Genomic DNA, 27,839 nt, shown 5'->3' with positions numbered 1-27,839 from the left:
ATCTGTGCAAACTATGAAAAATGAACTTTTAAATGAAATGGAAAGCTTAGGTGCAAATTCCAAGCTTGCAACAAGGCAAATCTGAGGCAAATCCCCCCTGACCGCTATGAAATTACACTTTTATTTTGAAAGTAGCGGACGGGTCGGATGTGTCTTTGCTGCTGGGCTGGCTCAAGGCGCTGGGCTGGTCTTTTCAAGATAGAGGTGTGTGTGAAACTGCGTGTCCAGTCGAGCCGAGCCAACTGAGCCAAGAGCCATAGCTGAAGAAGTAGCAGAGGGTTGGGTTGTGTGAGATTCTGGGTTCGGTCGTTTTAGAAAGTTGGGAGAGAAATACATCTGCTCTGATTTCCAGTCATTTGTCGTGACATTCGGACATTCCAAGATCCATTCAACAACTTCGACGGCTGCAGCTTCACGAAGGTATTTCATGTGAAACAAAGTGAATTCTACACATTAGTATAGATTGATCAGACTGTCGAGTTGGCACCACAGGTAATGCAGCTAGCATGGATGCTAACATCTGCTAGCTAACTGAACTATGCCTCCATTCATTCGTGATGATGTTACAAGGTCCAGTTTGGTTTGAAACTTGCCCTGGCTTAACTTAACCATTTGAATCCCGGCGTCCCTATTTTGGACATGTCATTATAGGAGATAATCTTCAACAATCTCATCATTACAACTTGTAACTTGCCTATCGAACAGATTTAAGGTTAGCTGGAATATAAGGCTCTTTCTGTTCTGCTTGGATCATACGTGGCTTTACTTGGCTGAACTGAAAGGGTCTTTATCCCCCCTTGACAAGGTTTTACTGTTAACGGTGGTCAAGCGTAGACTTTAGACTATGCTGCATAGAACCACAACCTGGAAAACCATCATTTTCTTGAGAAGGGTTCTTCTACGTTTTACAAGTCAAGGGACCCCTTAGCTGAGAGAGAGAGAGGTAAAGCAGGGACCCCCACGTGTGTGTGTGTGTGTGTGTGTGTGTGTTTTAAGCCTTCCACATACTTGATAAGAGTCTTTCTAAGCCATTGGTTCTTAAAGTGGGGTCTGGGGACCCCCAGGGGTCTTTGAGGGAGTTCCAGGGTCCACAGCAAAATGTGTTAATACATTTAACCCCTTAATCCAAGTGTTAATTTTGCATTTATTTTCCTTTTTAACACAAATCTTCTCTTCTGGGGGGTCACTGGCACAAAGCCTTTTCAGATGGGGGGTCCGCAGCCAAATATATATCAATTTAGGGGTCCTTGACATGAAAAAGTACCTAAGAACCACTGTTCTAAGGTACCCCACCATATTTAGCCGATTCTTTCATCAATGTCTGTTGACTCTTGAGAGATACATTTTAGACTAGCTCGAAAGTGTTCCACAGGTTTTTCTTTTAAGTGACTATGGGTTGCCTCTAAGTGATGCTGCAGCTTTGATGGCTTCATTTGACAGCACATGTTGTGTACATTAAATGTTTTTGTGTTTGTTTTACACGTTATCTTTGTTAATATGTTGTATTCATGTTAATGTGTATTTTATTTATTTATTTGGGGTTCCTATCAGAGAAAATTAGCTCTGTAATAACTCTGAGGAGAGGACCCCCTTTTGAAGACCCATGTCTGAGTATTTCCAGTTTTACAGCAGTTTTACACGTGTAAACTTGTGTATGTGTGTAATTTCAGCTGCTCCACTCCACTTCGAAGAGAACATGCTGACCAGTTACTGATTCATTTTTGCAGAGGACAAAATGGGTCATATAAATCAAAACTATAAATAACAAATTGAAGAAGGATCGTTTTAAGGATTCAATTATGCTTAATTTATAGCAAGTACATACATGATGCAATGTTTTGTATTGTGAATGTTATAAAAGATTGGTCAAATAACACAGTATGATTCATTTATAGGTGTGGTAACATTGATAATCTTTATCTATTAACTGTAGATTATCAATGTGGAGACATTTTATCTATTAACTGTAGATTATCAATGTGGATACATTTACTAACTATGGAGGAACTAGATAAAGCAGTGTCTCCAGGATAAGTCCAGGAGGGTGCCGGCGTGGGCCGTCAAATACTTTGATCTTTGATGATTGATGTCAGGATAAGGGTATTCAGGTTAAGGGTATTCAAACAGCGTCAAAGGTGTGGTTGAATGACATTTAAATGCGAGTATCTAAAACTGTAAAGGACGGCAGGCAGCGCTAACTAACTTGAAGAAAGAAATATTTATGGTCAAACTACCTCGTTTCTGTAGGCAGTCAAGGATTGCTTTCTTGTTGAAATTATGGTATTTGTGTAATTAAATTGTTATCAATATATAAACTTGTGTCACCAGGCATTCCTCAGTACATGTAAAGCCTGGTTTCTATTCCGAATTAACCAGTCTAGACTGAGCCCCCCTGATGCTTTCAGTAATTTTTGCAATGCTGAAGGTCTTTGATTTTTATGGTATTTTGATTGCCAGTGTGCACTTCTTGCTACTGGATCTTAAATGTTTCATAATGGCGACTGCCTCTAACAACACTCTCTTCTCCAGATGTTTGAGATAAAGAAGATCTGTTGCATTGGTGCAGGATATGTCGGAGGCCCAACATGCAGTGTGATTGCCCAAATGTGTCCGGGGATCACAGTGACTGTTGTGGATGTCAATGAGTCTAGAATCAAAGCTTGGAACTCTGAGACTCTGCCCATATACGAGGTAATTGTCCATAAAACCATCACTCTAAGGTATAATTAATGACTGGAGCTTGTGTAAGAGATCAAAGCACAGCTGGAGACACCTGGTCATTATGGGCAATAAATTAGCCTATTACCTGTGTTTAACTTTCTTAGTGCCATGTTTGGCCCCATCCCATTCAAAGACACTACAGCCATCCATCCAGAAAGAGAACTGTTTTGGACAGTATTGCCCAGTGTCAACATCTAGGCTAATGCTCAGGAGTAAAAGAGAAAAAAAAGAGCCTTAATGAGTTCCAGATTCCTCGATGTTGCAACTTCTCAAGTTGTCAGCCTATGAGTGTAGCTATAATGACGTCAAGGATGACTAGTGTTGGTGTAAAGGGGGGATGGTGACACAGTCATACTGACCACTTGTGAATGTAACTTTGCTTAAGTTGTATCTCGTTTGTTCCACCCAATTTCTTTTTTCTTTCTTGCTTTCTCCAGCCGGGCCTGAACGAGGTGGTTGAGTCATGTAGAGGACGGAATCTGTTTTTCTCTACAGACATTGATTCTGCCATAAGGGATGCTGATCTAGTCTTCATCTCTGTGAGTCCTCTAGTTACCATACTTGTTACAAACACACTACTTTCACATGGGATTTACATATGCTTATAGTTGCTACTGTTGACAATGCAAACTAAATACAAACAAAAATACACACAAGCATGAATGAGTGATTGAATGGTTGTATCTTGCTGGCATTGGAATCCATGTGAATGTATTCTTCAACCACAGGTGAATACCCCTACCAAGACCTACGGTATGGGGAAAGGCCGTGCAGCTGACCTGAAATACATTGAGGCATGTGCCAGGCGGATTGTGGAGGTTTCTGATGGCTACAAGCTTGTCACTGAGAAGAGTACAGTTCCTGTCCGGGCTGCCGAGAGCATTAGACGTATATTTGATGCCAACACTAAGCCTAGTCTCAATCTGCAGGTGTGTGTGTTTGTGTGTGTTGGTGTGTCTGTGTTTGTGTTTGTTTTAGAGCCAGTTCAGTCAGGTCTGTCATTATGCAAGTTAATAAAAAACAATGTTCCCCTCATCTGTCTAGGTGCTTTCCAACCCAGAGTTCCTTGCGGAAGGAACTGCAGTGCGTGATCTGAAAGAGCCCGACCGTGTCCTGATTGGTGGAGATGAGACAGTGGAAGGTCAAAGGGCAATCAGAGCACTGTGTGCTGTGTATGAGCACTGGGTACCCAAGGCACGCATCATCACCACAAACACATGGTCCTCTGAGCTTTCCAAACTGGTATGCAAGGCAATTATTTTTTGTCTGTAATGCTGCGTTCACACGAGCGGAAACAATAGCTACAAAATGACCGAGCGTGGCCAGCTACTTTTCTGCAGAGTCTGCGTTGAAGTGTTGCTCAAACCACATTACGTAAATGAAAAGGGTTGGGTTAAATGGCACAGGGAAGTGGTTAACGGCAATAATTTATTTTTCTTCCATTCACAGAATGGAGCAGGAATTGTGGGTAGAGAGAAGGGGAGTGGAAATGGATAAACAAAAACATAAGATTGATGGACACTTGACTGCGTCATTGAAGTGCTGAAAAGTTTTAAGCCAGCTCAATTTGATTTTGTTACACCTGTCATGCAGCGACAAGTGGCGGATTTCCGTTTTTAGCTTCATGCCACTGGCTTCCATTGAAAATGACTAGTAGTCTGTTTTGTTACCGCTAGTGTGAATGCAACATAAGTGTTTCCATCCATGAGTGTCCTTTTTATTCCAATAAACAAACACAAAAAATCGTATGTACTGTATCTGTAGACGGCCAATGCATTCCTGGCCCAGCGGATCAGCAGTATCAACAGTATCAGTGCTCTGTGCGAAGCCACCGGTGCTGATGTGGAGGAGGTCGCTAAGGCCATCGGCATGGACCAGAGAATAGGCAGCAAGTTCCTCAAAGCCAGCATAGGTAAGAGAGACGCATACCACACTTGGAGACTGAATTGTTATTGTTTAACCACGTGAACCCTAACGTCTATTCTGGGGTGAACATTTGGTGGCAATAGTAGCTTACTACATGTTGCATTAGGACGTGTTGTGACATTGTAGATAGGATATTTTGGTGTAGATTTGGTGTAGAGGGAAAAAAGGAGGGGGGCAATTATAGACCCCTGGCGGCCCCAGTCAACTAAGTAGGGTTTACTGTTAGTGGTTTGTTCAGTCCAAAACTGGCTTCTGCATCTCTCCCTCTCTCTCTGTCAATTGAAACCTGACCAGGCTTTGGTGGCAGCTGTTTCCAGAAGGATGTATTGAATCTTGTGTACCTCTGTGAGGCCCTCAACCTCCCTGAGGTGGCCACTTACTGGCAGCAGGTGAAAACTAAACTCTATATTTCACAGCTTTATATCAATGTCTTCTTCCTTTATGTTGTGTCTCATACTCTTACCCCATCATCTCTCCGATTCTTTTTCTCAGGTCATCGATATGAATGAGTACCAGAGGAGACGATTTGCTTGCAGGATCATAGACTGTCTCTTCAACACGGTCACTGGCAAGAAGATTGCCCTGCTAGGTTTCTCTTTTAAGAAAGACACAGGTGACACGAGGTAGGTCTCAAATCACTTCAGCCTCTTAGGCCCTATATACCTATTTTGTTGTATGATGACTAGTAAAAATAGCTGAGCTTTTAGATCTGTTATTTTTGAAAGTTTTAAGATTTTCGCCTTCAATACCATGCCCAAAATAGCGACACCAGGTTGAAAGTGATTAACTTATATTTACACATCTCATGCCCTCTTGTCACCACAACATTAGCTCTTAGACAGGGTCAATTTTCAGAGAAGCATAACCCCGAAGGCATTTCGTGTTTATTTTTGGTATACAACATTTCTAGGGGTATTAAGGGGTGCTGAATCCAAATCTGCTGTATACCCAGCGCAAAAATGTCAATTAAGGCCTCAAAATTGAGAAATTCAACATGGCCGCCAGCGCCAGGACCTCTTTCCAAAAAAACAGGTGCTAAACCCACATTCTTTATTCTACTGACATGAAACTTTGCACAGAACATCTGCACTTATGGGGGAAGAAAGTAGGAATATAGCTGGGGTGCAACCATGAGAGTAACAGGGTGTTTTTGACTGTCTAACTGTAATCTTTGTATAGGCGAGGATACAAAAATGACATTTCTTCAGTGTTTGCAGGAATACTACAGCAATTTGGTAATAACTGTACAGTGTTGGACACCAACATTGGAATCCCCCAAGTCTTAGCTTTCTTCAGGTACCAAGTTTATGCCAGTAGCCCTTATAAGTCTGGATATATACGCATTTTAGTGTAAGCATGCTGTTTTAGGAGAATTTTCAAAAGATAAATGGTGGGGCTTATAGTAGGGTCCGAAAGTGAGGTTCTGTGACCATCCTTTGGCAAGTACGTTTTGACGATTGATTTGACCTCTATGGACCCTTTAGAAAAGATTTAGCCCCCAGGTCCCTCCCAAAAATCCCGTGATTTTTTGCTAGACAGCCAAATTCAAAATGGTGCCCGGCGCCATCTCTAAAAATTAACTTTTGATCTGAATGACCTAGAATCATGTATGAAGGCACTTTTCCATACAAGTCAACCATGAGGATTCCAATTCTGACACAATTTTAATTGTAAGACCTCGTTTTGACTCCGAAATTCAAGATGGCCGACATCCAGTAGAGTAAAAACTTATACCCAGGGGGCAAAGGGGGGTATGCTGCATTTGCCCTGCCATAAAAGGTTGGCCACCAGAAATAATATCTATGACCCAGTAGGATCACAACCTATATGAACAACACGGTCACCTTGCTGCTGGAAATCCAATATGGCTGCCTCAATATTATCAGAAAATAGCTTTGGCAATAACTTTTGAACCAGATGGGCTAGAAATAAAAACTTGGTGTCTATTTCATGGTTTCAGAGCATGAGAAACTCAATGGAATACTTATCTTTATGATTGGGTGTGTCTGGACCTTTCATTTGCATATTTCCAAGATGGACGCCACGCGAAAATGAGTTTTACTATGACTTTTACAGTGACAGCTGACTGTTATGGCAAAAAGTCTGCTTTTTAAGCAATATGAACACATTTGGTCAGTTTGAGCTTTAATTTATACGTTGTCAATATGGCTGCAGTCATAAATAATGTATGGTATTACATTTTCCCTCAGATTTATTGATTTATAGATCTATAGTTGTGGGGATGATTGCAGAGAAAAATCGGAGAAAAAGCCCACAATGTATCTTATGTATCATTTTAATAAACTAAATACAATATAAACAGACACATGCACACTCCAAGACTTGCCAAAAACTTCAACTTTAGGGCTATACAAATTAACATAGTGGTATGCATTCAAGTAACATAACAAAAGATAGACTACTTAGTGACAAATAGAGTAAAGGCGGAGTTGAGGTTGCCTACAAAAGGTTCATTTTGACCTCTATGGTGCTGTCTTGCCTGCTTCTAAAGCCAATGATACTATGGTACAATGCTATTCACTGTCACTGTTGTCATGTGTTGCACTGATCCTGCTGCATCGTGTCTCCAGTCCCTGGCAACGGCATCCTAAGTAGCATGGAATTGCCTTCTTTGCACGGGAACAGTTTTTCTGGCAGCCTTTGATACAGCTGCATGATATTGCCTTGTTCATTGACACAGGCCAGGCTGGCTCGGTAGATGCAAGGGGGACTGCATTGCTAGCACTGAGAGACCATCCATACTCTGTGAAAGAAGGAATATCCGGCTTGGCGATATGTGCACATTTATCTATTATGGTTGCTAGAACAGCTCTTCTCAGGTGCAGGTCAAAGGCATTCTCTGTCGGGGGCAGCAGATTTAAGAGGGTTGATCTATTATTGAGGAACTTGTACACTCTAAGCTTACTCAGGTCAAAATCCTCCTGGTGGTCCGCTTTGGATGTATATACAGCAATTGTGAGGTCTCGTGCCTGATTGATGGACGTCATCTGAGAGGGAATCATAAGAGTTTTCACCAAACTCCTCAAGTGCACAGATCCAGACGCATGATGGCCTTGAACCATGCCTTCTTCCCAGTGAAGAAGGGATAGCTGGTGCTACAGTATCTCTGCCACTTAAACTATGGATAAAGGGCAGGGCACGACACTGTGCGAGCCCCAGTGCTGATACCATTTGATGGATAGGAAGGTATGAATTTTGCTCTGTTCTCACCCACAGCTCTGGAAGGCATCTGAGATGGGTTGCTGCATAGTAAAGGCACATGATGATGATGTCTGTGTCATTGGCATGGATGACAACTCTGTCAACTTTGTCATTCTGGACACTGTACAGGGTGTGGAGTATTATTCTTGTATCAGCCTCCTGTTGTGTGGATTCTAGTGCAGGGACATCTTCAATAGACCCCTCCTTGATCACCACACTCCTTGTCTCTTCTTTAAACCCCCCACCCAGGTAAAGATGTGTTGGACCAAGGGCCAACTTAAGTTTCACATTTTCACACCATTCGTCACAGAGGAAACTCAATAGGTTTGCCTTGTTAGCTGACACAGCAAAAAACTCCTGAGGATCTGGAGCTGTGTAATGCATACTGACTTCATATTCTTTGGTAGGTTTTGGTCAAGCATACAGTATCTGTGTTCTTGCTCAGCTGTCTTAAGACTAGGTCCACTGTACCGGTCAAAACAGAAGTGAATGATCTCTGTGCCAGCAGGCACATCATTCAACAGCAGACGTTGGTATCGTTCAGCGATTGTTCCAAATGCTTCACCTTTCAGGAACGACCAATGGCGCATGGCATACATGGCATCAATAACTACTGCTGTTTTTATGTCTTCTGTAGGCAGGTCAGGGATGCATGCAACTTTGGTCTCCTCTTTCAGGACCTTAACAAGGCTTGCCTTGGTACCTGTTCTCATCCTGCCATCTTCCTGGAAGAGGGAAGGGGGGAAGTCACTGCACTCGTGGTTGCCTATAAAGTCAACAAGGTTGAGTTCTCCACCACTGGCTATGATTTGGGTCATGCGCAGGAGGGCAGTAATTTCATTGCTCTTGCAGGTGCTGAGGTTTTCCCCTTAGATTTTGTGTTTTGAGTGTAGAAAGTGTTAAGCTTCATTATGCTTGTCTTCTTCTGTTCACTGGACAGTGACTCACACAGTGCCTTCAGACCCAGTTCTTTCACACTCATCAAGTCGTCCTTGACTGTGGAATCAGCACACTGTCCTGTAGATATGTTGACCATGAAATAGACACCAAGTTTTTATTTCTAGCCCATCTGGTTCAAAAGTTATTGCCAAAGCTATTTTCTGATAATATTGAGGCGGCCATATTGGATTTCCAGCAGCAAGGTGACCGGGTTGTCCATATAGGTTGTGATCCTACTGGGTCATAGATATTATTTCTTGTGGCCAACCTTTTATGGCAGGGCAAATGCAGCATACCCCCCTTTGCCCCCTGGGTATAAGTTTTTACTCTACTGGATGTCGGCCATCTTGAATTTCGGAGTCAAAACGAGGTCTTACAATTAAAATTGTGTCAGAATTGGAATCCTCATGGTTGACTTGTATGGAAAAGTGCCTTCATACATGATTCTAGGTCATTCAGATCAAAAGTTAATTTTTAGAGATGGCGCCGGGCGCCATTTTGAATTTGGCTGTCTAGCAAAAAATCCCGGGATTTTTGGGAGGGACCTGGGGGCTAAATCTTTTCTAAAGGGTCCATAGAGGTCAAATCAATCGTCAAAACGTACTTGCCAAAGGATGGTCACAGAACCTCACTTTCGGACCCTACTTCTTTTGAAAATTCTCCTAAAACAGCATGCTTACACTAAAATGCTTATATATCCAGACTTATAAGGGCTACTGGCATAAACTTGGTACCTGAAGAAAGCTAAGACTTGGGGGATTCCAATGTTGGTGTCCAACACTGTACAGTTATTACCAAATTGCTGTAGTATTCCTGCAAACACTTTAGAAATGTCATTTTTGTATCCTCGCCTATACAAAGATTACAGTTAGACAGTCAAAAACACCCTGTTACTCTCATGGTTGCACCCCAGCTATATTCCTACTTTCTTCCCCCATAAGTGCAGATGTTCTGTGCAAAGTTTCATGTCAGTAGAATAAAGAATGTGGGTTTAGCACCTGTTTTTTTGGAAAGAGGTCCTGGCGCTGGCGGCCATGTTGAATTTCTCAATTTTGAGGCCTTAATTGACATTTTTGCGCTGGGTATACAGCAGATTTGGATTCAGCACCCCTTAATACCCCTAGAAATGTTGTATACCAAAAATAAACACGAAATGCCTTCAGCATTTTATACAAGCACATTTTCTGAAATTCTGCCTAGTCTATCTGTTCTGTAAAAGATCCTATTACACTCTTGCAGATATCGAAATTCCTCAGTGTATAAAATCAATCATTAAGTCCTGTTAAGTGTGTATAAAGGTGCATGTTGAACTTTTATCTACTTTTGGGCATGGCTATATTGACGAAAGCAGTGTCTATACAAGATTAATACCAGCAAATATTTGTATTGTGTATTCTGACCTCTGTCCAATGAGGTCTAATCCTAGAGTCAGGTTCTATGAGCTGCATGTTTGTGTTTCAAACCCTAGAGAGTCATCAAGTATCTACATTGCTAAGTATCTGATGGATGAGGGGGCCAAGCTGTTCATCTATGATCCAAAAGTCCTTAAGGAACAAATCATTCATGACCTCTCCCAGCCCAACATCTCAGAGGACAACCCAGAAAGAGGTAACTGGTGTAAAATAAATAAATAAAGACATTCATTATTTTTTCAGTTCAGTCTTAACAAATTGCAACTATAGCAATTGATGGATACAGTATCATTTGGCTCAGCCAATTCAATTAATCAACTCTGACAAACAAATGTCACTTCTATTAGAGTAAGTAGAAGCATGTAATTTTGAATTGGGAAAACATCTTGATATACTCTGAATTATATTCAAAAGGGGGGGGGGTTGCCCTGACCTTTTAACTAAACTAATCCGTACTGCCTAGCAACAAAACAAGAGTCCTTGGGGGTTTTAAAAAAGGTTAATGCTCATATTTTCCTTTGGTGAAAACTTTGTGAATGAGCCATGACCATAAGTATTACTAAGCATCAAGAGACTGATGACTCATTGCTGATTACTTACTCTGGGTGGTGGCTTTTCTTCTCCTTTTTCTTTTTTAGTGTCTGAGTTGGTGACTGTGACAACAGATCCCTATGAAGCTTGCCAGAGTGCACACGCATTGGTCATCTGTACTGAGTGGGACATGTTTAAGGTTAGGCACACACTTTACAAAAAAATCTAATCTTGAATCATTAAGGAAATCATGTGAAACAGCTTGGATTGGTAAGAGCTAACTCCTCATGTTCCTCCACAGGAGCTGGACTATGAAAAGATCCACAAGAAGATGCTTAAGCCAGCCTTCATATTTGATGGTCGGAGAGTGTTGGACCACCTCCATGCTGAACTGCAGAACATAGGCTTCCAGGTAATTACAGAGGGGCCTGAAAATAATATACATACACTTTACTTTGTTATTTTTTTCTCCAAAGCAAATATTCATAGTTTTTTACTTGTGAAAAGACAAGCTTTTTTGTTACCTAGAAGTGCCTTTTGTTTGGAACAACCTAACTCAGTGGTTTTCAACCTTTTTCATGCCAAGGACGCGTTATTATGAATCCCACGCCGCGTCCTGGATTTAGACCCGCCTTACGTGTCTGATTGGCTCCCCGGCAGGCATAGTTTTACTGAGGTTAGGGTTAGGGTTAGGGTTAGGTTTAGGCATAGTCTTACTGAGGTTAGGGTTAGGGTTAGGGTTAGGTTTAGGCATAGTTTTACTGAGGTTAGGGTTAGGGTTGAGGTTAGGTATAGGCATAGTAGCAAAAACGAGAACTGTCAATCACAGCGACTACTGACCAATCACAGCGCCCGCTCAGCGGGTTTGCCACGACGCGGTGTGGGAATCATAATAACGCGCCAAGGACCCCTAAATTGATATACATTTGGCCGCGGACCCCAATTTGAAAATGTTTCGTGCCAGGGACCCCCCAGAAGCAAAGACATCAGTTAATTTTTGCTTTAAAAAATATAAATGATCAAAGATATGCACAGTTTTTCAAGGTTTTTCAAAAATAGCCTATAACAGTTAGCTTAGGCCCTAAGCTAAGTGGTTAAAAATGATTGTGATGCTATGAACTAATTTCGCTGGGGACCCCCTGGTACTCTCTCAAGGACCACTGGTGGTCCCCGGACCACTGGTTGAAAACCACTGACCTAACTGATACTAATGATGGCAACTTTCATTTTGTTTTTCAGATTGAGACCATTGGAAAGAAAGTGACAGCATCACGTATCCCCTACACCCAATCAGCTGTATGCACCAGCCGTGTCAGTGAACCCCCCACCAAAAAAGCCAAAATTTGAAACCTGCCTCTCCCCCGCTACATGCACTACATTCCTTCCTTTTAACCCTTTCTGCAGCAGGTGTCCAACATTTAAATTACCCTTTCTTGTTGGAACATGTTTAATGGGAACATGCTTAATGGTTATAAATACCAAGTGGTTTGTTGGCTAAATTCTGCTCGACAATGGGTTGCTGAATGAAGATCATTAGTAAAAATGTATTCTGTAGAAGTGGTATCCAGTACAAAAAAGACCCAATCACATGGCTGTCTTATTATTGTACATTTCCTGCAAATTGGCAGTCGCCAGTCATTTTATATGCAGTAATCATTTAAAACTGGCTGCCACCTAAAGTGTTAACAGAGTAATCTTATAAAGTATTTACTGTAATGTAATCCAATATTGCCTTAGCAATGGCACAGTTTTTATACGTTTTTTTAAAAACTATTTTTATAATTCATCTGAGTGTATGTTGATGAGCGATGTTAGCAAAGTGAGTCTGTTTACCAAATGGGCCAATGCAATAAAATAAAATCACCTGAGACTATTCTTGTTGTTTTCGTACAACTCTTACATTTAAACAAAAACTTGACTTTAAAACCAGAATTGGTGATTTGTAGTTGTGTTCATTGCATGAGTTACAACAGGGGTCTTCAAAGTTTTCTCAGGTCAAGGATCCCTTAGCTGAGGTAGAGACGAAGCAGGGACCCCCACTATATACAGTATAATGTAAATTTGTGCCGCAGTTGTCTTTTCAGAAAGCCTTTCATGCAACTTGATAAGAGGCTTTCAAAGCTAGCTCACCATGATTAGTTGACTGTATCAAAAGTTGACATGAGACTGGCTTGGGAGTATTCCATTGTTTTTTCTTTAAAGGCCTATGATGAGTGACGCTGCAGCTTAGGATGCTTCATAGATTAAATGTTTTGTTTGGTTACAAATCTTTGCTAATACCTCGGATTCACGTTAATGTGTATTTTCAGACAAAAGAAAAGAACTTCACAAAAATGAGTAACCCTAAGAAGGCTGTGTTAGGCAACAGGTGGCCCATGGGCCAGAACTGGCCAAGGAAATAGTTTTGTAAATGTATTATCTGATTGGATATATAATGTCCAAATAGAGAATCTACCCCCAGATGAAGAATGCTTTTATCCACGTTGAGAGTGAATGACAGGCAGATGTTTAACACATACTCTCCAGTTTTTAAGATCAGACCTTGAGCTCCTATACTATGAAAAGAGTTTCTCTGTTTGAAAGGAAGTGTGACCGTCTCCAGAATGACGCAGGTTATTTTTTTTGTTCACTTTTTTAATGAACTAATTGTCCTTAGTGCAACATTCAAGGATGTGACCTGCGCAAATTAATTACACAAGCTTTTCTATCTGCACCCGTTTGATTACACACAATTCTATTCAGTATGCAGTTATGCCACACACATCTTAATTAAGTTATTTAGCAATTCATAATATATATATTGTCGCAAGTTCCAGTTCATAAATTAAAAATGTATTGTGTTCTGGCCCACCATCTAATAACTTAAAACAAATCAGTCCGAGGGCAACCCTACTTGCTGATCCCTGCCCTAAGGGGTCACAGACCCCCTGTTGAACCATTTTTTTACCCTTAAGTACACCTTCGAAGTTGTCAAACATACAACTATGAATAACTTTGAACAAACCACGCTCTACTTTGTATCATGTTTATGTAATTTGTCTGCAAATAACAAAGCCATAACAGTGTTGCTCATATAGAAAATATTTTCAAGTTAACAAGACAACAAAATTACTCTAAGCTTTAAGCCCATCATGTATGCTCCACCATGTGTTGCTCTTTTTTCAAAGCATATAAATTACTCTTTAACCTGCTGATGCAGTTATAAATCAGTGCTTCCCGATCCCCAAGAGGGAAGGTTGAGTGGGGGTGGAAGTTCAGGAGGCCCTAAGGAGACTTGCATACCTACACATTGTAAAAGGGCCACCTTTTCTGCCTGGGTTTTAACTCCATGCTGATAATTACAGTTCAAAGCCCTAGATCTGAATCCATTGATGTGGTTCTATTTTCCCAGACTTGCGTGTCAAAGATAAATAGTGGACACTGGACGGTTAAAAAAAAGGGAATATATATATATATATATATATATATATATATATATATATATATATATATATATATATATATGTGTGTGTGTGTGTGTGTGTGTGTGTGTGTGTGTGTGTGTGTGTGTGTGTGTGTGTGTGTGTGTGTGTGTGTGTGTGTGTGTGTGTGTGTGTGTGTGTGTGTGTGTGTGTTTAATCAGCTTCCGGTGTAGTTCAAACACATTTCCTGTCCCCCACTTATATACCACATCTCACTTTCTTGATAATCTTCCTCCTATGGGAATACTATGGTATATGATTATGCAGTGGTGTAGTTTACTCTTAACTTTGATGCTGGCATTGACTTGAGGAGGTAAACTAAAACAGGCAACTGCATGTTTTCACTCTGCAATAGTGACTTCTAATTTTCTCTTCTCCAGTAGGTTCTTCAGGAAAAACTCTCCTGCAGAGGGATAGCAGATATGAACATGTCAAGGTAGTCCAAAATAATGCTGTACAAAGTCTATAAACCTTAAAAGCATCACAGCACATCACCTGCTTTATAAGACGATCGCACCAGGGGCCCACTGGCCGTGTAGACAAAGCCCATTTCATTCCCAACCTTCTCCCAGTGGGCAAACCTCTCAGGGGTCACGTACTCTTCCACCTAGAAACAGACCATCACAGTTGAACACAACAGATATCAACATGCCACAAGATTGTAGATTCAGAATCACTGTAGCAAAAGGTGAAAGGAAGATGGAGTGTAATGTTCTGAATCTACCTTGAGGTGGCGTTTGGTGGGCTGCATATACTGGCCCAGTGTCAGACAGTCCACCCCTGCCTCCCGCAGCTCTGTAGCAACATCACAAGACACATTTTTTGTATTAAACAGGGCTTATCAACATAAGTTAGAGCCACCGTGTTTATGAGAATTTGAGTCTGAAATACACACCTGTCAGGGTATCGAGTATTTGTTGGTCGGTCTCCCCCAGTCCCAGCATAATCGAGGTCTTGGTAAGCAAGGTGGGCTTGACCTTTTTTACATGTCTCAGCACGCTTAGTGACTGATTGATGTTCGCTCTTGGATCGCGGACATGCCTGTGTTTAGAGGTGACAGATCATGAGCAAAAGCAGTGCACATTAAAAGCAGATGTAAATATATAAATTAATCTACAAGAGTAAGAAGTGATATATTACATGGGAGAATCCCATAGCCCTTTATAGTGGAAATTCCACAATCCAAATGATGAAATCCATACCCAAGTATGAGATAAATCAATAATAGCTCTCTCTCAGAGAGGTTTTTGTAGTTCTTAAGTTGTGTTGGAGACACATAAGAACTATCCTGTAGACAGTGACCTTAACAATGAACAATGGATGTTTGATTAAAGGACGACTTAACCCATTTTCAACCTATCTTCAATCAATTGTCCTCACTAATGTTCACGATAAAATGGTAAAAATACTCTGTGTCTCATAGGAGGGTTGTGGACACTTCAGAAAGCAGGTGTTTTTTTCAGACAATATTTCAAATGTTTTATTCAGAATTGTTATTAACGAGAAAACAATGGCTTCCATTATAGCATGCTAACTTTCCAGGAATAGAAACCTGCCGTTTCTATTAGCTTGGATTCTCACTGGTAGGCGGGTTTCTGAAATGTCCATGGCCTTTCCTCTGACAGGACTCCCTCTTCCTTTGGTGTGTCGCCCAGTTGGCGCCTAAAACCTAACCTTTAACTTCACAGCACATTACAAACATGATCTCTCATATGGCCCTTTACAGACACTAACATAGTTTTACTTCATTTCATTTTTTACTGTCAATACAAATATCAATGACATTTTTTATGCATTTATCAGTGTACTGAGAAATGGCTTCTTTGTGCCACCTGCTGGTCAATGTGTATAACCATCCCTCCCAATTTTGTCATCTAAATTATAATCTTAACGTCTCAGTTTGTACCCAGAAAAGAATTACAGATGTGTATTCCAAGTCACCTCATGTTAAATTGAATCAGATTAAATCAAATGTATAAATTAATTAGATTTATAGTTTCAAAGGACCATCACACTAGTCGGCTAAAGGACGGATGGCTAGAATCACCTAGAGAAAATGTTAATGTGATGTGTACCATAATCTGAGTTTCAGTATATTATCAGCTGCAGGCACCAGTTAGTACCTTTGCAGTTCACGGACTGTCTCCACATTGTGGGCGTAAACATCCAACCCTGACAGGGCGATTTTCTCCACCGCTGCCAAGTCACCACGGAAATCAGGAGTGAGACATTCCACCAGGATCCGAGAATTCCTAGATGGAGAATAACCAGAATGAAGGTCTGCAACTACGGCTGCAACTATTTATTAGTATTATTCTATCGATTACTTTTTGGATTCATTGAATAATCGAGAAGTGTGGTTTTAAAATATTAGTAATGATTTTTTCACTAACTCGATTGTCTGCTTAACCACTTAAGCCATATTTAAAACTTTCTTTAATGGTGTTTTAAGGGTGCACAAAAATTGCTGAAATGGCTTATCTACAAGCTCATAGATCCTTGTAGCTCCTAATAGATCTGCTATTTACGCTATTTTTGAAAACTGCTTATTTAATTAAAATAGATATAATAATTATGAATCAATTAGTTTGAATAACTGTTGCACCCCTAGTTGAAACTTATTTTTTTAAATAGTTCTGAGATAAACAAGCCTTTCATTGTGGAAATGACTCAGAAGGATAAGAAGACTTGATTAAATGATTAAGTTCTGTTCTAGAACATGGTGTGTTTGTTGTACCTTTCCTTCAGTTGAGTGACAGTCTTGGCAAAATGCTCCGCCCCTCCATCAGCGATATCTGACAAATCAGTAACGTGAGAACATCTTTACACAATGTTCAAATGCTTCCGTCATACAGTTTGGAGCACGGAAGCTCTGAAAATGATCAAGCAATAAAGCGGATGCGACACCTCCTTCCCACTTCCGGTCTTTACAGTCGCGCAAATTTATCCGAATATAAATCAAAATCATCTAAGCATAACATAGCTCGCTGCTTAGCAGAAATAGAAATACAAAAAAATAAATGTTAAGATATTTTAAGATATATTTTCGTGAACGGAAATGACAAACAGATGACCGCTTGCTCTCTCGGATTTCGGGAGGTGTAGTTCCAGATTCCATTTCTATGTAGCATTCGGAGATTGTGGAATAGTTGTCTGGCTAAGCGAGACTATCTTCTTACCATCTCTGTCTACAGAGGTCAGTACCACATAGTCCAATCCCCAGGCAGCAATGGCTTTAGCTGTGTTGTAGGGCTCATTTGGATCTAGAGGAGGGGGCCGGCGGGCCGTCTTCACTGAACAGAACCTGCACCCACGAGTGCATGTATCTCCCATCAGCTATAGAAAGAGGAAGACAGAAAAGGGAAACAGAAGATTATCGGGGAGAAGTTATGGGTTAGTCTACCTGAAATAAAACTCTAGAACTTCCTCCGGGACTGTCTCAGAATTGCCCCTTTAATTGAGGTGTTTAAAATGGCCATAACACACCTCTTCTATCTGCAGGCCTTCCTCTAAGCCCTTTACAGTGGCCCATCCTTGTTTTAATCTTTTATATGTGGCCCACCCACTGGATTTCTTTCCCCCCTTTTATTAGTGTTATTTTACGGCGTGGCGCCTAAGGGGCAAGACGTGTAGAAGAGCGCTTGTCCGTAATTACGTATGTATTGTATGTCCCCCTAATTTTTGTGTCTGTCCATCCGTCCATGTTTGCCATGTTTGGGCATCAATATGACATCAAAGATTCACAGAGAAGCCATGCTGTTATTAGACTAACCTAGACGATTCATCTGGATAAGAAGTGCAAATTAAACTCAATTTATTTATTATAATGTATTATAATTATCATTTTCGGAGGAGCAGGGATCTAACTAAAATCCTTGCGATTCCCAGGTGACCACTCTAGCTGCTGACCCAGTATCATAATATCAGCCACGTTTTTGGCCACTAGGTCAGGGCTCATTTTACTGCCAGACAAATCATCCAAATGAGTACTCACCATTATGGTAGCTGTGGCTGTAGCATGCTCTCCTCCTCCCCAGCACTCCCCAATATTCGGACATCTGGCCTCCTCACACACCTGGAATTACACATATAGACATCACACAAATACATAGTGTATGTGCTAAAGTTAATACATTTTGAGTGAATTTGAGATGAACATCTAAACTGTAGAGTACTTATTTTTGCTCTTTGTTACATTGTGATAAAAGGCTTGGCATTTTTTGAATTTGCCCCTCGGAAATGCAGGTTCCACACAGAGATTCCAGACTTATCTAAGCAGTGATATTAGTCTGGCCATGCCAGGCTACGGCAAACGCACGTGCAAGCACACAACTTACGGTGTTTAAGTTAAGGTCTCTCAGCGTATTCTTCAACTTGTTGAAGTTCTTCCCAATTGGAATCTCAGTCTTCAGCCAAGGAGGAAGCCTAAGCCTGTCACAGCACAAATACAAGTTTTTCTCACCAATACACATATGTAACCCTGCATAAAGCTGATGAAACAATATAAAAGATTGCTCCTCTTAATGCCATATGGATTGTCTTTCAAGAAATGTAAGAATTATATGCAACACTAGTGCTTGTGATAGTTCATTGCTGTCTATTGCATAAGGAATGGTCTGATCTTTGAACCCTACAGACTGCCACTTTGAGCAGTTACAAATGAAAAAGATTTGACAACCTTCCTACTTCTCACTTTCCACATGGTCATTAATATGTGATTCTTTAGATTTACTTTGTACCTCTCTCCTTTCTCTCTCTTTAGGTTGCCTCTGTATTCATCCCACTTGCTCTTTTCTGATAGTTCCCCAGAAATGAAATCTTGCAGGTCGGGCCCATCATCTCGTAACAAATCCTTCCTGCTGTCTCTTCCTGCCGTGGAGGATTTGGCCACCGTGGTCATGCCACTGGCGTACACCTGTGGAACAGTTAGCATTATCATTTATTATATTATTCAGCAACAATTTGTCATTGCATTTCCATGATCCTCCCCACTTAGAGCAGTTATTCTCGCCTTTTACCCCTAATTTGATATGCATTAGTGCAGACCCCCCATTTGATAAGATTGTAATCTCTGGGACCCCAATCTCAGTCAGAACATGTTTTGTTGTTGGACATGATTTTGTCCGATGTGGTCTGTCATTTGGCCCAGAAATCCTTACTGTCCAGGTAATGTACTCACTGTAGTCGTAGATTAGATAACAGTCAAACTCAGATAAAAACAGCCATATACTGTGTCTAATTGTACTTTCTTAAACATGTGAAAAGGTGAAGATTAAGTTAACTGTCAATCATTTAGCTGGGTACCCCCTCAAGGAACCCTGGGGACCCCCCTGCCTGGACCCTCGCTCTGGTCCATAGCGTTACAACTCCTAATGCTATGGACCAAAGCTACCTGGACCCCATGTTGAGAACTACTGTCCTAGACCAGTGAGTGGTTCTCAAACGTTTACATTTCAAGTACTCCCCTCTACTCTGACAGTATACAAATGGAAACATACGGACCCTACCGGGTCCATTTGGTGCCATTTGTATACTGCCAGAGTTACACAGTTGTAAGGGTCATTTTACCCTCTCAAAGCCCCTGAGAGTCCATGGAACCCACTTTGAGAACCACTGTCCTAGACATGATAGGCAACCATTATTCTAAATAATGACTGCTGTTTACTTTTGATTACTACTAGCTAGTTACAAAACGGCCACATTAATCGAATCTGTAATTGAAGACCAACGACAACCAATTACGACCCCGACTACCTAGTTTATTATGTAAGAATTAAAAAAAAAACATGTAAGAAATTGTAAACGACAACAATGCAGTGAGTGTAAATACTTACATATCTGCTGCATTTGGGACTCAACCATAAATGATTACAAGAGAAACGACCTGCTATAAAGCAGGTTTGTTTGACCAACGCCATGACATCTAGCTTCAGTGGCTACGCTATATGTCATTGAAAACAACACTCTGTGTGCGTTTACTTTGGTCTGAAAGCAAAATAAAAGACGTACAAACACCAAAAACATGTAGAAGTACAGTGTCATTTATATACTTAAGGGAATTTTACCTCTTATGTTAAACCGTTACGTTTTGTGGCATTTATAATGCACAATAATACTAATACATCAGCAGTGGTGTAAAGTATCTGAGTACATTTACTTAATTTTGAGGTATTCTTTACTTTAGTGGAGTATTGCCACTTTTCAATACTTTTACTTCTACTACACTACATCTCTGAGGAAAATATTGTACTTTTTACTCCACTACAATTATTTGAAAACTTTAGTTAATTTGTAGATTTGGATTATTATTACAAAACATACATTAACCACTTTAGCCCTATTTTCAAATGGCCGAAATGTATACATTATATTATGTACATTCAAGCTCACGTAGATTTGCTATTTTCAAAAGATTTTATACATTTGAAAACTTGTGAAATGGGATATTCTGCATAATGAATACTTTCTACTTTTAGCACTTTAAGTACATTTTTATACCAATAACTTTTGCACAAGTACATTTTGAATTCTTCTTAGAATACTAATAATCTATGAACTTCTATTATTAGATTATTAATTAGAATACCAATTGGTAATGATACTTTTACTAAAGTAAAGGGTCATTCTCACTTTTCAGTTCATCAGTTAACTTGTAATGCCTGCTGAATGCATTACGTCATGACGCACGCAAACTACATTTACGTGATGACGTCCTTCCTTCCTCCTTTCCTCTACTACCGGCGAGGTGAGAATGAAGTCGGATAATGTCGTGCATTTAATCTAACTCCATCTGTGTCCAAAAAACTCCAATTTTACATCCTTATTGGAGTATTTATCCGGGTATTGCTAATACAAATGACAGCCATCGTATTTTCCACATACACTACGTTTATTGCATTCCATAACATTAGTTATTCCGATGGTCCCCTTCCAGACTCGTCCCAGGCCTACGCGTCTGTTTTCATCCAATATGGCCCCGTGAATTAGTTTAAAAGAATGAATGTAGAGTCTTCTTCAGGACTACTGCTAAATAACGTTTACAGCATCCTGTCATACGGTTCCATTGACCTATGTAGCTTACCGATATGTATTGGTTGAGCTAGCGTTACATTATGCTAATGCTAATGTAAGTGAGCTAAGTGGAACTAAAATCATTTGTGTCATGCATTATATGTCCAAAGATGTAATTGACTCTAATAATAAAAGTACTCTTCCACAAGCTGCTCATGTACATTTGAACAAGTATATTTCCTAATCATGCAAGGGTCCACTTGTTGTCAACTACGAATACTGCTGTTGGGAAGGGGTTGTGTTCATCTTGTGTTGTCAGTTTATTTAATATGTTAATATTTGGATTATAGGTTGCTGTCTGTGTAATAATTTACAACTAAACCTGACTGTGAAACTTAAATATCAGTGTTTCTCATTACAGAATGAAGACCATTCTCAGCAACCAGACTGTCGACATCCCCGACAATGGTAAATTTGATACATTGAGTGTTAATATGCAGCTTAAGATCCATTTCTACGAGATTGTCATAAGATCATACAACTTATCTGCTGTGTTTTTTTGTCTGTGTAGTGGATATCAAGTTGAAGGGGAGGACGGTAATCGTCAAGGGTCCCCGTGGCATACTCCGCCGGGAGTTTAACCACATCAACCTGGAGCTCAGACTTTTGGGCCAAAAACACAAGAAGGTAACATTTTATTACTGTGGGTCCCATTTTGTGTTCTCTGTACATCAATGACCTACCAGATGTGTGTCAAAATGTTCATGACCCGATGTATGCAGATGATGTAGTCATTGTGTCATGATAGGGTCTTGACAGAGGCTTCCTTAGTCCTGACATCTGTGCTGACCAGTGTTCTAGACTGGCTCCTTGGTTCATGTCTGCTTGAATCACAAAATACTGCATGATGTTCACAAAGAGGCCAGTTAAAACGGTACTCTTCAAATGTGCTTTTTTTTTTACTTGATTTGATAACACAATTCAAGTAACTCAGTCATCCTGGACTATCCTAACTTTTAAAATCACATCAAGGTCTCCAACACTGTCAACTTTAACTTGATAAATTACTTAACATATTAGGCCTTTTTAACAGTTGGAGCTGCCAGGATGTACAGTACTTGCACTGTATGATCTCTCACATCTAGTACTGTTTCACAAATTGGTCTTGCGCAGTTGTGATAACACTCAAGCCCCTAGAGCCATAAAGGTATTTGATTAAAAAAACACATGGGTACCATCACTGCAGCATCCTAAACATTTTTTTTTTAACCTTTTGATAACTGGAAGCTCTTTAAACGAGCATGTGCCGTGTATAAAACTTAACATGGTTTATGCCCGCCTCCTATGGAGGCATTATCTACCCACTAACATAAGAGGGTGTCCATCCTTTACATATTTTCAAGTCCAACTAAAAGGACAATCAAATGTGAACATTTTATGTGATATACAGTGTGCAGTGTCGTATGTAAACAGTGATATGTACACACACTAGCTGGTCAAGAGCTTGTTGCTTTTGAGATATTGAGGTTTAACCATAACCCTAAAGACGGGCACATTCCTAACTTCCAAGGTGCAAGCTTACCGGAGAGGACTGTCATAATGCCACAGGCAAAATGTACAAATGTGATCTGTACCTTCTGTTCTGGCCTTACTGTTTTCTCATCAGGCCACAAGCTGCCAAGCTTTATTGAATGCTGCTTTAAAGATGTAATAAAACGAAACAAATCAGAACTCCTGCCTGCACCCTTAGACAAAGATACGTTTGCTGCTCCCCTAGACTAAGATACTTTTGCTGACTTGGGTCTCACAGGATTGTGTAGTTTGTAATGAAAGTGCAGAAGTTGATGTCCTGCTCTGTTTTCAGCTGCGTGTGGATAAATGGTGGGGCAACAGAAAGGAGCTGGCCACAGTCCGCACCATCTGCAGTCATGTCCAGAACATGATTAAGGGAGTCACTGCGGTGAGACTGCTTTTGTATTTGTGCATTTTGCACATTATATACGTATATTCTTGCCATTTTGGTTGTTTCTTTTGTCATGATACTGCCTCACACTGCCTTCTTTAAGATGGGGCTTAGTTGGAGAGGGCGTTCTATTGTTCGGCTGTGCAGTGGTCCAACATTCATCGGTCTTGTTGCGTTCACTGTCCTTTACCGTCAATGCTGACGGCCATGTTTCTCCCCTCTATAGGGTTTCCGGTACAAGATGCGATCTGTGTATGCCCATTTCCCCATCAATGTAGTCATTCAGGAGAGTGGAAATTTGGTGGAGATCAGGAACTTCCTGGGAGAGAAGTACATCCGCCGTGTTCGTATGAGGACTGGTAAGTGAGACTGCACCTAGTGACAGAAATAATTTGTGCTCGCCGTGACTGCTGTTTGACAGAACACATTGGCAGTGTAGTAGATCATAGCAATTTTATAGGGTCAGAGATTTTAAATCTAAGTCTGCGAAAGCTTTTTAACAGACTTGTATGCTGAAAATGTTTTGGAAAAATTGGGGGGTGGGGGCGTTCTTAGCCTTAATTTGACAGATGGTGTAGACTAGACAGACAGGAAACGGGGGGAGAAAAAGCAGGGAAATGACAAAGCAGCAAATGGTCTGAACTGGGGACTTGCTGTCAGGCATTAAAGCCTTGTGGTATGTGCCCAAACGATTCATCTTATCGGGTGTCCCCAAAAGAGCTTTGATATTAGTCCTTTTGTTGGTGTGTTCACAGATTTTGTATGTGCAGGATCATTCTGTGGCTGAAAATTAAGCAAGTGTTTCCCTACCCCAATCTGTCCCCTTCCCAGGTGTGGTATGTGCACTCTCACAAGCCCAGAAGGATGAGCTGGTCCTGGAGGGTAATGACATTGAGCTGGTGTCAAACTCAGGTAGGTTTAACAACTTAACCATTTAGCTCAGTTGTGATCATCTCCCGTCCTCTGGGGTAACGAGTACTGCCAGTTTTCCACTCTACCAAATATTAATCTAGTGTCCAGGTTATTCTAGTCACCATAATCAGGGATTGGTTATACCTGATACACTGGTCACCAGGTCTAACCACCATTAGATTTTGGGTACCCGTAATTTCCGTAGTATAAGGCACACCTGAATATAAGCCGCACCAGCCAAATTTAGGGAAAAAAACAAATGTGTGCGTATACAAGCCGCACTGGACTATAAGCCGCAGGTGTGAAATCCATAGATTTAGAAGGTCCCCTAGTGGCTGTTAGCTGTAAAAATCCATAGATTAGCCGCACAGTTGTATAGGCCGCAGGGTTCAAAGCATGGGAAAAAAGTAGCGGCTTATAGTCCGGAAATTACGGTAGTCCTAAACCAAAATCAATCGGCGAATGCTATATAGTCTGGAACTACACCTTCCTAAATCCAATAACGAAATCTGTCATTTCCGTTCACAAAAATATATTTTAGAATTTCCATTTCTTATAAGCAGCTAGCTATGCATCTAGATTGTTTTTTTTATGTATATTGGGACAAATTTACGCAACTAAAGAAAAAGACTTAACGGAAGGTGGGGTTTAGGCGTCACATCAGCTTTATCCTCAATCATTTTCAGAGCTTCCGTGCTCAAGGATAGAAAGCCATCAGTACCGGTAGACCCTGAGGCCTGAGGTTGAGGCACTGCACAACTGTTTATATACGAGGGGGGAGAGGGGGTGTATGATTGTTAAAAAATACCTCCTGTCATTTTCGTTTCATCTATGCATTTCAGTATTTCTTAAAAGGATGTTGACTCTTCTTTGTACCTTGGTGCAAAATGTTTATTTTTTGTCAAATCAAAGCTTGTTTCGGCATGTCAAAGCTTGGGGACCCTGTCAAGATGGGATCCCTTTGCTGCTTCTGCTAGCGTAAGGTTTGCCGAAAGGTGAAAGAAAATAAAAGCCTGTGTACCGAGTGATTCAGTTATGTCCTAATATCCTGGTCCATGGAACTGCCGTTTACAGTGACTAAAAACCCTAAGTACATGGTTATGGACTGCTACTTCCTAGAGAACTGGAATTCAACACAACACCATAGCTTTACATACCCGTAGTGCCATGATTTAGATATTTGTTTTGTCCTATCCAAACCATCCCCTTGACATGTAGACCATCCCAAGTACATCATTGCCAGACTCCATCGTTTGTTAAGCTATTTAGAAAGTTGATAATTCTCTCTGCCCATCTACATCCGATTCATTTTGGAACCAGCGTACTATGGCTCTGTCATTTCGTGCCCATTGACAAGACGGAGCATTTACACTGGCTGTCATAATGGGAGCACACTTTGACATGTTCAGTGTACTTGAGGTCATAGCTTCTAAAGTTCACCTAATCAGATTTTAATACATTTTATTGACTGGTGCTTTCCCAAGTGTAATGCTTTTTACAAAGATTAATTAAAGGATTCAAATTGGTACCGTCAATTACCTATGTTTGGTTGGTATCAGTGCACCACAATTTACATATTTCATAATGCTATCTTTTTGTGAAGTTTTGCCAGTTCCATCTTGAAATCAAGTCTTGTGAATACTGATACTACTCTTCCCAGCCTCTTCCATATTCCTTTTCTGAAATAGAAAATGTTGTGGGCACCAATTTCCCCCACTATAGAAAAGTATTCCTTCAGCCCTCCTCTTCCCATCATTCTACAAATCCATAATCATCCTTGCCTATCTATCCTTAGTAGGGCTGAACAATTTGTAAAAGAATGTCTAATTGCAATTTTTCAGACAAAGTTTTTTTTTTCTTTTTTTAGTTGAGCTGTGAGAACTTCTAGACAGTGAGCTAAACATGCAAAAATGCATCATCCTTTTAATATACATTTTAAGGTTTGGACCAAATACCTAAAACAAGAATACCTTGTTAGAAGTCTATTTAGAAGGTTTTTTGTGCAATGACTTGCAACCTCTGTACTTAAGAACTTACAGTAGTTTATATTAAGATTTATTTTTTTGGACTCATTGTTAAGCCCTACTAGTGTTGTAGAATGTTTGTCATCCTTGACCCTGTGTGACCTGTGCATGTTGCTCATCACCCTAGCTTCTCTGTGTTCCAGCTGCTCTGATCCAGCAGGCCACCACAGTCAAAAATAAGGATATCAGAAAGTTCTTGGACGGTATTTACGTGTCTGAGAAGGGAGTTGTTGTGGAGCCGGGAAATTAAAAACAACTGCTACAACTGTAGAGGTTAGAGAATGTGGCTAATTTTCCCCTGTGGGCTAACATGTACTTTTTTGTTTCCTCTTACCAATTAACATTTTTTCTTTTCCTTATGTCCAGTTCATGCATTGCACGGTGGATTTATATGATAGACTTGTTCTAGTAAATTAATGCATTTGTTTTTCTGGTAGGCTTTCTTTTTTAGATACCACATGGTGTTCAGAATGTCATGTTTAATTTTGATGTCAATATATCTCTGACTAACCACAGCATGCATCTGATCATAACTGGTTTGTCCAGTGTTAACAAAATAAACTCTAATGTAACTCTAAAGTCTAATGTAAGACTCATTCAGAAGACTGATTTACTGTATTTTGTAGGTTAAAACTTGTTTGACTCTTACAATGTTTCTCAAATGAACCTGCACCTTGATTTTGCATGGACTCATTCCCTGTTTTTACACTTGGCCCTTTTGTTTCCCCCTCCAGCGGCCTTGATCCAACAGGCCACCACGGTCAGAAAGAAGGACATTAGAAAGTTCCTGGATGGCATCTATGTCAGCGAGAAGACCACTGTTATTGAACAAGATGACCAATAATGTCCTATTTTGACAAATAAAGTTCCATCTACTACATTTTTTGAAACTAACTGGTCTGTCTTTTTCTTAGTGGTTAGATGGATTAGTAACATGTTTGTTGACTTTGTTCATGGATGTAATTTTATTGTGCATTTGTCACATGCAACAGCATTTTATACCATCCCTATATATTGTGACGTTTTCCATGAGTATTCTCATCTACTGCTGCCCTAGTATTAACACCTGAATTTGAGGAAAACCTAATCATGAAAATGTTCCATCTAAATCCGAGCAACAACCAACCATTTCCTTTGGAAGTTAACAGTTCTATGAAAACCAGTTCATTTCTATGTGCTAGTAGTAAGTATCCTAACCTTCACCTCAGTGGCGTAATGTGAAGGGAAGAAGAAATGAATAAAATCAAGGCAGGTAGTCATTTTACTATGATTGTGGGAATGGCTAATCTTGAAATGCACAAATGGGTACATTTTAAAAGATTATAATTTTAGTAAGGGATGTAGTGTTAGTAGTAATGCCCAGAATACAAATAACAGGCAAATTAACCCATACTTCAATATTGTTATACTTGGAATAAAGTAAATGCATAATACTTATGTTGGAAACATGCTGTATTTCATAATTTATATAATACAGGCTTTATATAAACAATGCCTGTGGTGGATATGACGTACAGTTTGTGCGCCTCAGCCTGCTTCGCACGCTGGAAATAGCCAATATACAAGCTCATCCATGTTGTGAGCTTGTAGATCTGTTATTTCTCAGTGTGGCACCACTGTACAGTGACGTATCACAGTAGTTCTCAACCTTTTCAAGTCGCGACCCCACAAAATAATCATATTTGAACTGGGGACCCCCAAACATATTCATATTTGA

The 27,839-nt window shown here is 40.4% G+C and overlaps 3 protein-coding genes across 3 annotated transcripts; 2 read left to right on the top strand and 1 right to left on the bottom strand.

Moving 5' to 3' along the window:
- Positions 1-179: 179 nt before the first annotated feature.
- On the top strand, positions 180-12,619 carry ugdh (UDP-glucose 6-dehydrogenase). Its single transcript, XM_084076402.1, has 12 exons — positions 180-420; positions 2,530-2,691; positions 3,159-3,260; positions 3,450-3,650; positions 3,766-3,963; positions 4,486-4,633; positions 4,942-5,036; positions 5,140-5,270; positions 10,277-10,416; positions 10,859-10,950; positions 11,053-11,163; positions 11,991-12,619. The coding sequence occupies exons 2-12, from the start codon at positions 2,530-2,532 to the stop codon at positions 12,096-12,098; spliced, it is 1,488 nt and encodes a 495-aa protein (XP_083932528.1). The 5' UTR covers positions 180-420; the 3' UTR covers positions 12,099-12,619.
- Positions 12,620-14,326: 1,707 nt separating this feature from the next.
- Positions 14,327-20,177, bottom strand: lias (lipoic acid synthetase). The gene is made up of 11 exons (XM_084083619.1): positions 20,047-20,177; positions 18,952-19,127; positions 18,550-18,643; positions 18,207-18,287; positions 17,392-17,548; positions 16,950-17,007; positions 16,336-16,464; positions 15,108-15,253; positions 14,937-15,007; positions 14,708-14,819; positions 14,327-14,615 (listed from the first exon to the last, which is right to left on the bottom strand). The coding sequence occupies exons 1-11, from the start codon at positions 20,128-20,130 to the stop codon at positions 14,554-14,556; spliced, it is 1,170 nt and encodes a 389-aa protein (XP_083939745.1). The 5' UTR covers positions 20,131-20,177; the 3' UTR covers positions 14,327-14,553.
- A 757-nt stretch (positions 20,178-20,934) lies between these two features.
- rpl9 (ribosomal protein L9) lies at positions 20,935-27,012 on the top strand. Its single transcript, XM_084042253.1, has 8 exons — positions 20,935-20,957; positions 21,645-21,691; positions 21,795-21,910; positions 23,088-23,183; positions 23,413-23,545; positions 24,018-24,098; positions 26,266-26,395; positions 26,857-27,012. Exons 2-7 carry the CDS (start codon positions 21,646-21,648, stop codon positions 26,370-26,372), a joined length of 579 nt encoding a protein of 192 aa, XP_083898379.1. The 5' UTR covers positions 20,935-20,957; position 21,645; the 3' UTR covers positions 26,373-26,395; positions 26,857-27,012.
- Positions 27,013-27,839: the final 827 nt, after the last annotated feature.

The sequence above is a fragment of the Gymnoscopelus microlampas genome (genome assembly GCF_963454915.1).
Source record: "Gymnoscopelus microlampas genome assembly, chromosome: 2".
Classification (NCBI taxonomy): Eukaryota; Metazoa; Chordata; class Actinopteri; order Myctophiformes; family Myctophidae; genus Gymnoscopelus; species Gymnoscopelus microlampas.
Note: the sequence above shows the minus strand (reverse complement) of the source record. Positions and strands in the feature narration are given on the sequence as shown.